Source organism: Strigops habroptila, chromosome 8 (assembly GCF_004027225.2).
Source record: "Strigops habroptila isolate Jane chromosome 8, bStrHab1.2.pri, whole genome shotgun sequence".
NCBI lineage: Eukaryota > Metazoa > Chordata > Aves > Psittaciformes > Psittacidae > Strigops > Strigops habroptila.
The window spans coordinates 61,347,572-61,362,606 of NC_044284.2; the positions used below are offsets into that span (position 1 = coordinate 61,347,572).

Sequence of the window (15,035 nt, forward strand, 5' to 3'; positions counted from 1 at the left end):
ATTGTTATCTTCATGGTAAATGGAACAGATTCTTTATCTACGTTGGGGTTGTAGCAAACCTGTAATCTCTGCTTCTGCTGTTTGGTTTAGTATTTGTTCCAAGTCCCCTTTGGTTGGGTTTCTTGCCATATCTATAGTGACACCCGGCATGTGCTGGTTTGGGCTGGGGTGGAGTTAGTTTTCTTTGTAGTAGCTACTATGGGGCCATGTTTTGGATTTGTACTGAAAACAGTGTTGATAACAGAGATGTTTTTGTTACTGCTGAGCAGCGCTTACACACAGTAAAGCCTTTTTCTGCTCCTCACTCCACCCCACCACCATGTGGCTGTGGGTGCACAACGAGCTGGGAATGGAGACAGCCGGGACAGCTGATCCCAACTGCCTAAAGGGATGTTCAAGACCGCAGGACATCATGCTTAACAATAAACTGGGGGGAAGGCTGGTGAGGAGGCTGCTGCTTGGGGATGGGATGGACATTGGTTGGTTGGTGGCGAGCAGTTGCTCTCCTTTGCATCCCTTGTCTTTCTTGGGTTTTATTTCTCTCTGATGTTCTCCTTTTCATTACAATTATTATTTTTGTCATGATCCTTTTATTTCAATTATTAAAATGTTCTTCTCTCAACCCATGAAATTTCTCACTTTTCCCTTCCAATTCTCTTCCCCCCCATCCCACTGTGGGGAGTGAGCAAATGGCTGCATGGGGCTTGTTGCTGGCTGGGGTTAAACCACAACTAGTTAGGGACAAGGTACTCTGGGTGTGTGTTCTACTGTGGGCCTGATCCAAACTGGAAATTCACGTGTGTGAGAAGAAAGAACAAACCTACAAGGAAGTGGCATTTTTTCTCTTAGTAACTGGAATTCTGACTTCCATGTGAAGGCAGATCCTAAGCTACACATGGTGCAGCTTTTTGGAGAAGTACAGATTGCTGTGGTGTAGTCATTCATTCTAGAACCATTTTGTATCGCCTGGGGATGTTCACTTTTCTACCTGCAGACCTAGTCTTCATTAATACCCGAAAACCTCATTTTAACAATTCAAGTCAGGACTGAAATTTAGTTCCAGTTATTAACGTTCACTGTCCCATTTCTTCAGCATGGCTCAGAACCTTTAAGTTAAAATCTTCATGATAACAATCCAGGTACAGTTGATATTAAAACAACATTAGCTATGGAAGAGTAGTATAGTGAAGAGATGAAAATAGTCTCCCTGTATCCAGCTTGTTCACAGAAATATGTAGTTTTTAAAATAATAGGAAATAATTATCCATGTCAATATATTGTCACAACTAAATTGTGTAGCACTGCTTGATGTGCTGTTCAAATGAGCTGTATCTGAATCAGACTAGTTTTTAAACACTAAGCTTTGTCCTTCTGCTGACAAGTAGGTACATTTGTGTTCTGAATAGTAATCCACAACATTTATGTTTATAATTCTGTGAAAATTCGGAGATCCTTGGAACACAATGAATAGGTTTAATACACAGAAACCATTCCCTGTGCTTCTGATTTATGTTACATTTTACGTTAATAATTGGCTATTTTGTACAGCCTGCATTGTTAAAACCATTAACCAGAATGTTTAAGCTGAACGTTAATTAAATTCTTAAGAAATGTTTGTGTGGATCTAGACAGCACCGATTGTTTCTTGAAGGCTGGAGAAGAAACCTGGAGAGGGGCTTTGGACAAGGGATATAGGGACAGGCCAAGGGGAATGGCTTTAACCTGCCAGAGGGGAGACTGGGATGAGCTCTGGGGCAGAAGCTCTTCCCTGTGAGGGTGCTGAGGCGCTGGCACAGGGTGCCCAGAGAAGCTGTGGCTGCCCCATCCCTGGCAGTGTTCAAGGCCAGGTTGGACACAGGGGCTTGGAGCAACCTGCTCTAGTGGAAGGTGTCCCTGCCCGTGGCAGGGGGTTGGAACTGGATGAGCTTTAAGGTCCCTTCCAAAGCACGGCCTCCCGTGCTGGGATGTGTGGAAACTTTCCACCTGTTCACAATGAAGGCACTTAATTACTTGTAGGCTTTACTAAGAGAGAAGTGACAGCCTGTGCTGTAACTTCTCAGGTCGATGCACCACAGCTTAACCCCGCTCTGGCGGGCAGCCGGCGGTGGCTGCAAGGGAAGGGATGGCGGGTGGCTCTGGACAGGGTTTGGGCTGCAGGGTGACAAGGGCTCTAAAGTGTCCCCGTACCCCCATATTGCGTGTGAGGAGAGTACGGCCCCTGCTCCGTCCTCAGCCCGGGGGCTTACGGCTGTGCCTGGTGGGGGACTGGCCTCACCGCCGCCGCCGAGCCGTGAGGTAACGCGGGCGGGGCGTTAGGACGAGGCGGGGCCGCGGCCGGCGGCGGGGGCTGAGCGGGGCCGCTGAGGGGAGCGGGCGGCGGCGGTGGGGCCCTCCTGCTCCCGGCGGGACGCGGCGTAACTCGTCGGTTGGGACTCCGGGCGCCAAGCGAAGGAGATCCGTGAGTTTACTTTTGGCTTTTATTTCCTCGTGTTTCTTTAGTTCAGGTTTCTTGCGGCTTTCCCGAGGGCAGAGCGGGGGGTGCCACGCGGTAAAACCCTTTGGCTGTCGCCAGAACACACTGAGGTGTGTGTTTAGTGTGAGAGGCTGGTGGCGAGCGTGGTCCTTCCCCTCCCAGGTCAGCTCTCTGGAGGACCAGCCAACTTCGGAGGTCAGCACAGAGCACCCACATCAGACCTTTTTCTTCTTATTCTTTTCTCTTGAGGCTTAGTGTCTGAGGCAAAAGAAGAAATCTCCATGAATGTGGTTTGTGAATCAGTGACGCTGCTCCGTTCTGATAGAAGAGTGCTTTGGAAATGTAATGTTCGTTATTGACATGGCATTCATAAACAGAGTTTATAAGAACACTGAGAACGCTGTAACTACCAAGCGTGGCTATAACACGAAGGAGCTTTAAGTGGCAGATAACTACAGGAGCCAGCTGCGTGTGAGGAAAACCAAATACATGTTCAGTGAAAAGCAATGAGGGAAAGTGCTTATTAAAAACACTTTTCTCTATTTCTGACTTAGAATCAGGAATATTTATGAAGCTTCAGTCTCGAATGGTGTGTCAGGAGTGTGCACAAAGTTTAGTACTGCGTTCCAACCCAAACCATTCTGTGACTGAATGCTGTGGTAGTGGGGATGTAGGAACTGCTGTGCTCCCTGCCTTCCATCTGCTGCTGAGGGGAACCTGTCCATGAGCAGTGTGGACATCTGAAATGAAGAGGTAGTTTCACCAAAATAAAGAGAAATTGCACAATCTGGAGAAACTCTCTAGAACTGGGGATGTTTTGCTGCTGAGTTGCAAAGAGAGGCTCCATCAGCACACTTGGAGCTGGTTTTGTGGCTCTGTGGTCGTGCACAAGCAAGACGGGGGTAACTCTGCTGCTAGTTCCGCTGTACTCAGCATGTAGGAAAACATGCAACTCGGGTTGATTGGTTAAAGATTTAATATTAAAAAGCAAAACTATTCAGTGCTAGTCATACTCATTGCTATTTAGCATGTTGCATTTACTCTGAACTCCTCATTAATAATGTTTTCTAATACACTAAATGACAAACAAACGCGATGAAATTCCAAGCCCAGGAGGGCTGACCAACAACCACTGGTCTTGCCAAAACCAATGGGACTGGGAAGCCCTCAGCACCATTAAAGAGCAGGCCAGGAGATGTGCGTAGGCATGATTACTAAAATATTTCTATGCTTTATAGAGATCTTTTAAATATTTAAAGCCAGCTGTAATGGAGTGCTTACAAAAGTCAGGGACAGTTTGTGTGCCTGCAGGATTATGTTCCTGTTTCCCATTAACTAGCAGCTGTTGTTGTTTTTTGGGGAGGGTGGGAATAAGAATGAAGAACTCCAGACTCTGTATGTGTGTGGGGTACATCACTTGAGGGAAAAGAGGAGGTCCTGGTGACTGAGTTTCTATACATTTCTATAGGCTTTCAAATTGCTCATTGGAAACCAGTAACTGTTAATACTCTGATCTTGCAGCGTCTGCTCATCTACTCTTTTTGTTGCTGTAAAAGCTGGGGAGAATTTTACAGCTGAGTTTGGTGGTGTCAGGGTTGTGCTACTCCGCCGCATCCAGGACGTACTGTGGAGATTTGGCACTCGTGGTCACCAGTGCCACCCTCTGTTCACTGGTGTTCACACTGGACAGGTAGAGCTGCCTTGTACTGCGGTCCTGTTTTCATCAGACCTCTTTTGGAATCCAGAAAGGAGACCTGCACAAATGTAAGTTGTCAAGAAACTGAAATAAAAAAGCAGCTCCAGAAGGAAAACTTTCAGTGCATTTTCCATGCCCGGTGAGCAGGTGTCTGTGGACCACCAACTATGTTTGTTTCAGGCTGTGCTGAAATTTTTTCCCATGCTAATATGCCAGTGGGTTTTGTAACTTCTCAGCTGGCCTGTAAAGGCAAATGATCTCACTCTCATTGTTGTCCTCCTTGCTTGTCATACCTGCTGTGTTTTGGTCAGATGTTTTTGTCGAAGCAGGGTTTGCTGGAGTTCATTGTACAGTGTTTAGCATGGAGAGGAACAAACTATTTACATATGAAATTGGAAATTTCTTGTACACAGCAGCAAAGTTGGTGGTTTCAGAATGCAGTATGTTAACATAGATGTATTAAAAAGGGCCCTGTTTCCTTCTATTTTATGAATACTTCTCCAGCCACTCATAAAAACATTTGTCATTGCTATGTTAACTTACTCTCTCCAGGGCAGAGCTGTAGTTACAAGCTTTTATAATTCTCCTTTGTTTAACTTCCTGTTCCCTGTAACTGTTCTTGTAAAACTTGTATTCTGTCTTACAGTGAAGTTAGGAACTGTGAGAAGTTCCATATTCTAACTAGAAAAGATACTGGATAGTCTTGTCCAGTCCAGTAGTACATTCAGCTTGTCCTGTCTGTAGGTATCTCTTTTGACCCAACTCCTATGTAAAGTTTACACTTTGAACAGAAAAGGAGTGAATGCTGGTGACGTGCAGCTTATTTTGCTTTGAGGTCATGTACAGCACTATTTATTGCTCATGGATGTTGTTGGAACCAGGATTGAAAAATAACACCTTTGTAAAAGTCAGCCTCGGGTAGATTCAACAGGAGTAGGAAGAGGTGTCTCAAGCTGGTCTGAACTGTATTGTTGCCTTCTGGTCCAGATATTGTTAATTATAGTTAAATCAGTGCTGATATCAGAATCTCTTTGATTGTTCTATCTGGCCATTTTATGGCAGCAAGAAGTGAAAATGCCTTTATCTCCAGCAGACTACGGAATTATAACTTTACTTCTTTGAGGTGTAGGTGGTTTGGGGGACCTGTGGTTGCTTTCTTTCCAGTCTACAGTAGGTATTGCAGGGGTGAAACTAACACAGCAGCTGCTGTTAACAACATTAACTATTTGTCTTCTTACTTGCCGGAGCAAATGAGAGGTGGTGTTTAACATTCTGCTTTGAAATAGTACAATGAAATACATGTATTTACCAAAATAGTGGTGCTTTCCTTCAAGAAGCAATAACGCGGAGACGTCGGGGTGCCAGCTCTTCTCATGGTGCCTATGATGGGAGAGCAAGTGATGTACCACGACTTTATGGATTATTTAGAGCTCTTGATGGTGGAATTTTTCTATTTGTTTTGAAAGTGAGAGCTTTAAAGCCTTTGCACTAATATCTGTGATGTATTGGTAACTTTTATGAGCTTTTGAAATATGTGTCTGGGTTTTTTGTGCTCCATATGGAAGTGATTTCTGCCAGTTTCCTACTGGGAAGTGGTTGAGCTGTAAACAGTGAATTTTTGGTGCACCTGTAGAAGAGGAACATGGCCTGATTTTCATTAAACCATACATTTAATGGTATGAATACTGCCCACTTATATCAAGTAAAGTATTTTAAGAGGTTGGAGGTTTTTATTCAGTCAGAAACTTTGGAAAAATCTAGATAACTTCAATCATCTGCTTTTGGAAATGATCCTGGCCTGTACCTTTGTGAAATGGCAGATTTAATAGAGGTTGCAGCTACATAATTCCTCTGGCCTTCATGGCTCACCTATTAGGAAATAGGCTAATGGAAGAGGTGTGGGTAAGACTGGCCTTCTAACAGCTGTGCTGAAAGGCACATTTTCCTCTGAAGCAGGGGTTTATGAAGCCTTTGAAATGTTGAGCTTTCCTCTTTAATTGCTCAAAATGTAGCTTAAAATGCACTCTGATTATAACCTGGGTGAATGGGGAGGAAAGTGGCTGGGACTGACTCATCTTGCAGACCAAAATGAAGATGGTCTGTGCTGAAGAAATGGCTTGGCTCTGGTTGGATTTGCAAGGGCTTTCCTTGAGGGAAACAGGCTTGCATGGAGACAAGGATATTGGAATACTGTAACTTAGTTTGCCTGCTGCTTCAGGTAGATGCTATTTCTATTGAATCACCTCTGCTTTAGGCTGTGCTCAAGGCTTAAAGCAGTGTCAGGGTCACTGGATGATCATATCAAGGTCTCTGGTGAGGGCAGAGGGGGGGATAGCTCTGAGTGAGGATGGCTTTCCTTACTGTACCCTAATTCTTTGGTTTTATTAGCAACCACTGGTTCCTCTGACCCTCCACTCTACAGGGGCTTGTTGAAGTGCCTGGGTGAGACAAGGGGGATGTATTCAGAGCGCGCCCTGAGAGAAGTGGTAAAAACCAGGAAGGAATCACCCTTTTTCTCTCCTTCTGGTGTTCTGTGTCTACATGTACTTTCCTTCCTGGCTGCAGAACGAGCTGCTCTGTAGCCACTACAGAGACTCTCACATCATGACAGTCTGTATGTATCATACATGTACATATAGTCCAGTATGTGAACCCTAAACTAAAAGGCCAATGGATTGCACTGTTGGCACCAGTTCTTTTGGCAACATAGACGTTCTCAAGGAAATTGTTCTCAGAAATATTCAAGGAACGAGAATACTTTGGAGGGACTCCCCAGGTCTTATTTCTTGCCTCAGCATTCTTTGTCTGACTTGAGCTGTAAACTCTACTGATCATTTAGTTCTGGTTAACTACAGCAGCGTCCAAACTCTGTATGTTTTACTTTGATATACTCTACTGAGCTTTTTTGTTTGTTTGTTTAAAAATGCTTCTATCTGGGGTTTAACAGAATTTATGTAACTATGGGATGAAAATAAGAAAGAACCAAGTACCTGAAATGAAAGAACAGTATTGAAATACTACTGTGAAGTTTAGTAAAGTCTTCACGGTTGAAATGGGTGCTTGAGTGCTTTTGTGTGTACTGCACTTTGAAAATTGGGTCTCTCTTGTGCATTTTGATTGTTTGGGTTTGTTTGGATAGTGCCTTTCAGGTGACCAAACCCAGAAGGTGAACAGTGATCAGCAAAATCCTGAGAATTGAGGTACAATATAGCTCCAATGATGAAAGGAGCTGAATTGATATTCTAAGCAATGGGGTTTTTTTCCTTAAATGTCATTCTGATTTTGTTCTTCCTTTCTGCTTATAAAGCTGTATTAGATTAACTGAAATGCACCAAAATGAAAGCCCTGTGGAATAACAGACTGATAATTATCAGCTCTCAGTTAATTTTCTGTATGTTTTTCAGGTCAGCTCTCCAAAACAAGATGTATTGGCAAATGATTCTGACCCTGCTTGTGCTATTGGGTAAGTTACTAAAACACATTAAGTCTGTTGGAAATTATGTAGAATGAAGAGTAATCACCATTTCTGTTTTACAGTGGTGTTTCAAGTCATGCTAGTGGGTTAGTATCTTATCACAACATGCAACTAGAATATGCAAAGGATTCGATGTTATCATTGTGTGGAATTGAAATGTTGACACCCTCAGGTTGTGCCTATGTGTCTTATCCCAAAAAACAGTGCAACTTACTTTTAAGATCAGGAAGCATCAGTAGAAAGTGTGTGGTGAGCCAAGACGCATTCAAATAAGTGTCCCAGTCAGAATTTGGTAAGATGGAAATTCATGGGGAATTTGTTTTGTTTCATAGGTCCAAAAAAGAAGGGAAAATCCTGGTTCCATCAGAACTGCAAAGTTTCTGTTTAGTTCAGTGTAGCCAGGCTGTCACTGAGTTGGAGCTCTGCTTTTTCAGGTAGCCAGCATTCCTGCTTTCATGTGCACAGTGCTGCTAAATAGTGCTCAGCTAACTGCACATGTTGGATATAATAAACTGGTTTTCCAGTTGGGAAACATCTGTAACAATATTGGTGTATGCAGCTCAGGGACAGCTGGTGTTTACTCTTTTTAAACTAAAGTAAGAACTATTTAAAGGCTTTTGGTGGTGATGCTTAGGAGAGAGTAGATGCTGTCATCCAGTGAGGTCAGGTTCAAAATTTGCATCATCTTGTGTCTTCACAAAAGATAAATAAATCATTAGCTTTATCTTTTCTGTATACATATACCTCTTTGTATAGAGATCTTTTCTATATACATCTACAGCTTTATCTTTCTATATACATACATTTATCCACTAAGATATTGCATTGTTGAATTTCTTCTTTTAAATCCCTTACATAATCTAAATGCATTGTCTGCCTTTTAATCAGAAAATCTGGATGCCTCAGGGAGTCTTCATTAGGCTTCAGAGCAGTTTGTGGCTCCCTGATGGCCTCTGATGGCTGCAGGTCAGTGTGTCTATTGAGTAGCCGTCTCCACCTGATTCTGAATGAGCAAATAGCCAGGGCTGGTATCTTTGTAGCCCTGTTAACCCAGACATGCAAATACACTGCTGCTCTGGGGACAGAACAGTGACACTTCCTCTGTGTCTGTGTCGTGGACAAACCGTTACATCTGTAGCTGGAAAACATCCTTATTTCATGCTGTGGTTTATTAATGGGCATTGAAGAGCAATAGCAGAGCAGTATTAAGCCTTCTTGCAGTGTGTTATAGTTCTTTTCTGAAGAAGTGGAAAGTAGCTGCACGCATTTTGACTTTATAGGATTTAATTAATCCCTTGGGATTTTCTGGTGTGATATGTGAGGGGGAAGTGGTTTTGTAGGAAAAGAGATGATGGGCAGGAATCCCTTTACACCCACAATCGATGCTGTGGGCTGGGTAGTATTTTACTTATCTGTCCAGCTTCACAGGCAGTCATGTCACTTACTCATTTGTCCCTTTTTAAATCATGTATGATGGACTCGTAGTGTGTTTGGTCAGCTGAATCCTCCACATGCAGCCAGGAGGCCCAATGAAACTGGGATTTACAGAGGCACAAACTCTGTTAGATGAGGAAGGAGCTGAACCCTTCAGGAGTCCAGAATCCAAAATCTGTGTAAAGAGAGAACAAACCACTTTAACACTCTGCGTAGTAACACAGTGTCTGCTTTTAAAGTAGCACGAATCCACTCTTTTAAAGCTTTCATTCTGTGGTTTTATATTATTTAGCTTATACGCTATTAATCAAACAGTGCTAGAGAAATTCTGGTTTTCTTATTTTGACTATTCAAGGCACAAAACATCAATTAATTTCTATCTGATGAACTGCTTAAAATATTTCTGCCCTTACTGAGTGAAAAGCTACATGCAAAATGCACATATCCCCACCTGCCTTTCTGTAACTAGAGCTTTACTCTTTGAAATTCACACAGTGTTTTACAGAAGCTATTTCCAAAACCAACATGCTCATCATTCTGAAAATCAGTGTTAGTGTAATTCAAGCTATGACTGACCAACAGGAGCTATAAATGTGGTCAGAGCAGTTTTATTTTGAAGAATGCAAGTCTGATGGAGAAGATTGTTCTTTTCCTACCTCTCATTTCCCACATAATGCCCTGGGGTTGTGTCATTACCTCCACTGGATATTCTTGTAACACTATTCTTTGGTATTTAACAGTTGAAATGTGATTATGTGTTATATTTACAATGGAATTACTTTTTCTACAGTAATGGAGCGCTGTTATAAGAGCTGGACTGCAAGTGTCCCAGCGCTGCAGGGAGAGATGAGACCTCTGTGAACTTAGGTTTAGGGTTCACTGTATTTTGGATTAACATAAGCCAATTTATCCCAAAGGATCCTTCCCCTCCAGTCTTGGTTTGTCTTTCAAGAGGTTGAGAAAACAAGAAGCTAGGTGTAGTGACTCTGGGGAGAAGGCTGACATCTGTCAGTTGTGACATCAGTTCAGAGGGGATGATTTTAGTCATTTTGTCTGCAGCTCAGAGAGTAGCCCCTGAAAACAGTCCGATTTTTATGTAACGAATGCATTTCTGTGTAACATCAGTCCTCTCTTTTCATTGTCAAGTAATACGAACTTTTTCTTTCATTTCTGATATCTTTGCCTTTGTATTTGCAGACGTTCTTCAGATGGCAGTTGCCCACTGTATGCTCCATCAAATTCCTCCCCGGAACTTTACATTACCCTGTATGCTGCTGAATGAGACAGTTTTGAGTCCTTTCTCTGCTGGAGCTGTAGAGAGCTGGTCTGGTTTGAGCAGAGAGCATGGAGCATCCAAACCCAAATCTCCCTTGCTAACAGATGAAGAAAGTTTTCTGTGCTGCCTTAGGAATGATAGCAACATTGACTGTTCTTTGTACAGAGCAAGCATGCAAGCAAGGAAGTTTATTCCTTCAGAAATAAGTACCTCTGCTTCTCAGGAAAAAGGTTGGTTTTCCAGTCAAGGGAATAAGAAGTTCCTACTTCAAAAAGTGTTTGGGGTTTTGTGTTGGTTGGGACAGGGTGTAGCTGGGTTGTATTGATGGGTGTTCATTTTTATCCAGAGCAGACAACATAGTCTGGTCAAACCCTTCCTCACAGAAGTCTGTACTGGAAGATGAAGGAAATTGTATAGCACAGTTTCAAAGGGTAAAAAAAGTTGGCTGCCTTTCTGAGGGAATGCTGAATAAAATATGTGGCGCTGCACAAGCCCAGATCTTCAAAGATGTTAGATGCTATGAGAAATATTTTAAGTATTTTTGTGGATATGGGCTTTAAACTCCCCCGGAAGGTGGGGGAGATGGAGAGCAAGTGCCATCATTTCTGCCTGCATTGTGACTGTGCCTTAGTAAATACCTGTACATGGCTTAGGTTGAATTAGTTTTCCCTAGGCTGGTTTTCTCCTGTAAACCACAGTCTCTGAGCAGCATATGGCCCGTTGGCATACTGCTATCAGTGGCAGGAGTCTCACTGACCTCAGCAGAGTAGAATTTCATTCTATAAGAACTATCCCATGGAACAAATAAATCCCTGTTACAGGCTGCCACACTAAATGTGTTGCTGTTGTGTGTGCAGTACAGCTGCATGTATGCACAAAGTGTGGCTACATAGAGGCTGTACCAGTTAACAGTAGCAAAACCCTCAACCAGCAGCAGCAGCTTCATTTCTTTCTTCCCTTTGTGGCCTGATCTGTAATATATTCCTTCTCTAACAATTAGAATGCAGCAGTATTAGCCCTTAAAGTGTTTAAGGGCACACACTGGTGCCCAGTTCAGCAGGGATTACTCATAAGCATTTGCACACTTGTGGTCCACCCTCACCTTCATGGACATCTGTTACTTGTCCTCTCTTTGTGAGTGAATTTTATCCTGGCTCTTCAGTTGGGTTTTGAGATTGTTTTAGTATAGTTCAGAAATGTTTAATCCCTTTCTTTTCCTCAGATTCAAATTGGAACATTGAATGTTGGACTAAAGGCAAACTGGACCTGCTGATTTGTACTCTGAGGTTTTTGGGGTTGTATTTGAGAGCTGACCTGAAGGTTAATCTTTTCTATGCTGTGTAAGTACAGACTCTGTTAAATTTGTCACTATTAGCATTAGAAATCCAAAAGCATTTCCTAAAGCATCACATTGGCCTCTCAAGCTTGCAGCATGGTGGTTGCATTAGCCCTGCAAGCAGATGATACATTATGAACCTGTGTCTTATCTAAAAGTAATCTTGGAGAATATGAAAATGGTTTCTGTCTTTGAATGAGAAATGGTTGCAGTGGAGAGTCCCCCTCCTGTCCTTTCCATGTTTCTTAAAATGCTTTAATGAAATCAGTATTGACAATTGCTTAATTTAAAGCTGTGCTCTTGGTTCTGCTTTTTTTTATGCTTTTGACCATAATGTTCTCTCTCTTGCAGTAGTTATGTTATTTAATATTAATACAATGCCAAATGCTACTCTGGTCACGTTGATGCCTCTGAGGGACACCCACCTGTGCAGTTGTCACTGTGGTAAATGTCTTCTGGTTTGGCAATAGATGGTCATTGTCCTGACTGTGGGATGTGCAAGTCTTGTACATGACCTGCTTGAATTGATCACAAAAAGATCCATTTGATTCCACTTATGAAGCCACATAGTTTTTTTCCTGAATTACTGACAGGTTGGAAGGAATGGGATGAACACACAGACTTAGGAAACAGGTTAAACATAAATAGCTGAGTTAGCTGAATTTACAGGTGATGACTTCTACTTTACAAGCCAGATATCACATAAATTACCCCTGTAGTCAGGGTAGAAGCAGGTGTACTAACTAGTAATAAATATAGGTGTTTAGTTGACATAATACTTCAAAGCTGAAATCAGATTTTGAGTGGGTTCCTGTTTCCAGAGTTCCTCATTACTTCGATTTCTGAAATACCATTACTGGTGTGTTTGTGGGAGAAGTAGATCTGACTTTACCTCTGTTCCATCCAGTCTCAACTGCAATAGAAAGATCTTTGCCACTAATCCTAGTGTGGTAATCTCTCTATTGAATTTTTCTGGTATGCCTAACATCCATGGAACAAGGGATTTGAGTCCAAGCTGGGATGAAGAGGCTCTTTGTATAAGGAAGGGCATTCAGTAAGTGTCATGCAATTTATGAGAGCAGCCCCTGTAGACTCACCAGAGTCCCTGTGGCATTTCTGTCTTTGATTACTTTGTGCTGCAAAGCTGAGGTGCAGCACAAGCCCTCACATGGGAGAACTTACTTTACTCCCCAGATTTCATATTCATGCTTCTCTTTTCAGGTCCCTGTGTTCTGGGGGATCAGCTAGCAAAGCATTTCAGGTTTTGGTGAGGTGACAGCTTTCCCTGTTGGCTTGCTGATACCTTGACATTTTAGTCACATCAGCCAAAATACCTTGAAAACATTCCCAGTTTTAAAAATATGTACTCCTGGCATGTGTTTCTCCCTGGGAGTCTGGAGATCAAGCCAGAATTCTCACATACAGGACAGGCAATGCACAAAAATAATGACCTAGAAGAATCTACAACAAAAAAGCTCAAGTCCTCAGCAGCTTTTAATTTTTTCAGCATTAAAGTAGCATCCTTTGATTTTACACATCCTGCTTGTAAACGATAACAAGTTACTTTGAATAGGAAATGCTTTGTCCTGTCCAAAGCAGTGCTATGACAGTATATTCTATAAGAGGTAGTGACAGGGCTTTTACCTTCCCTAACAGCATGTCTTTGGGAGGAGAAAGATTATTCCGCAGCTTAAGTAGACAAATGAAGCTGATTTTTCCACCAGAAGTCAATAAGCTTTCCAGTTGTATGTATTCTAGGAATGCTGTAAACCCTCATGGTTAATTACATCAACGGAAATCGCTTTGCCTTAGGGATCCTTTTGTAGTGACACAGATGAACGCTCCCAGTTTAATTTTGAGCACTGATTATAATTTGCCCTTTCAGCAGATGGTGATGTGTATGATGAACTCATATTTCAGACCTATTTGAAGTATCTTTGAGGCTCTCCTTTAGTTCTGTGCCTAAGCTCCCATGTTTTTAAGGAGAAATCATGCAATTTGCCTGGAGGCTGATGTCTGAGTTGAGTGCATCAGTTACACATTGAGCCTTCTTCAGCTGGAGAACATTAACCTTGCATTAGAGACTTACCCTCTCTGCAGCCAGGCAGCCATCAGGTGTTCTGCAGTTTAATGGGGCAGCCTGTTCCAATCAGTATTGTCCTAGAGCTACTGTCTTATCAAATACATTGAGCTATCTTATTGAATATCCTTAGAATCCCAGACAGCTTTGCTCCATCAATTCCTAATAAAGGAATTGCACGATAAAGGGCTTGCACAAACATAGCATATAGAAATATTGGAAGCAGAGTTACAGTGATGACCTTATTTCTGATATGCCTCACTATAGCTGCCTAAAAGTGATGTTCTGCCTTTCCTGAAATTAGAGGAATTATACAAGGTCATGTATTTCTTCCTAAAATAATTCTGACCTTTTGTTTTTGGTGTTTCAATTGCAAGAAATTGATTGAAATTCAGCAAAGACATTCTGCAGGGTCTAATGTAAAGTCTCCAAGTTCACCACAGGGCCACAGGTTAATTGAGCAGAAGTACCACCACCCTCTGAAGTGTGTTTGAGCTGTGCACCAAAATACAAACCATCTAGGAGGTGTTAGCTTAAGGTGTTGACTGTGAGAACTCTCTGTGCAGTGTTTGGAGTGGAGAAGACAGGCAAGCCTTGGACACATGCCCTTGTTGCAATGTTAATGACTTCTGGGGTTCATGGCATGCAGTATTACTTATTTGAGTCCTCTTCTGCAGTGTCTTATGCTTTAGTCCCATGTTTCCAGCTTAAAGTCACATTGCCTTTGCTCATTGTCCCTCCCTTCTCTGCCAGCCATTAAAACTTCAGTCCAGTTCACTAGTTTGCTGTTGGATCTCTGCAGTGGGCTGTGGTAATCCTTTCTCAGAAGTTCATATGCTTAGTTTCTATCTGGTTCATGCTTACCTCTCTGTGCCAAGACAAATCCCTCCAATTCCAGCAGCCAGCACTATAAAGCTGAATGGGGACATAGTATACACTCATATATTTTATAAGTCCTCTGTCTTGCCTTCCCCCCACCACAATTTGAGTCTGGCTTAGATGTGATCACTGCTGCATGATGTGAAGCACTTGTTGAACAGGGATTTATAGCTCCTCTCAGTCAGTGTGCTGTAAGTCTGATGGAACACTCCAGTTTTCAATAGTCCATTGCTTCGTTTTAGGTTTACCCCAGATATCTCCTCTCATTCTACTGAATGAAGGCACTGACCTCTCCTGAACTTGTGAGGGCTTTATAAGCATAAGCTCCTCTAAAGTCAGTATGTACAGTTTAGGAAGGATGGTTATTCTGTGACAGGATACATCTG

At 42.4% G+C, this 15,035-nt stretch overlaps 1 protein-coding gene across 1 annotated transcript in view; it reads left to right on the plus strand.

The window, feature by feature from the left end:
• Nucleotides 1-2,441: 2,441 nt before the first annotated feature.
• The window catches only part of LEPR (leptin receptor), a 37,966-nt gene continuing 25,372 nt past the window's right edge, over nt 2,442-15,035 (plus strand). Inside the window, exons 1-4 of the mRNA XM_030495295.1 lie at nt 2,442-2,458; nt 7,574-7,632; nt 10,276-10,584; nt 11,577-11,694. Coding sequence (XP_030351155.1) covers nt 7,593-7,632; nt 10,276-10,584; nt 11,577-11,694 — 467 coding nt within the window. The 5' untranslated portion in view covers nt 2,442-2,458; nt 7,574-7,592. The remainder of the gene's footprint in view (nt 2,459-7,573; nt 7,633-10,275; nt 10,585-11,576; nt 11,695-15,035) is intronic.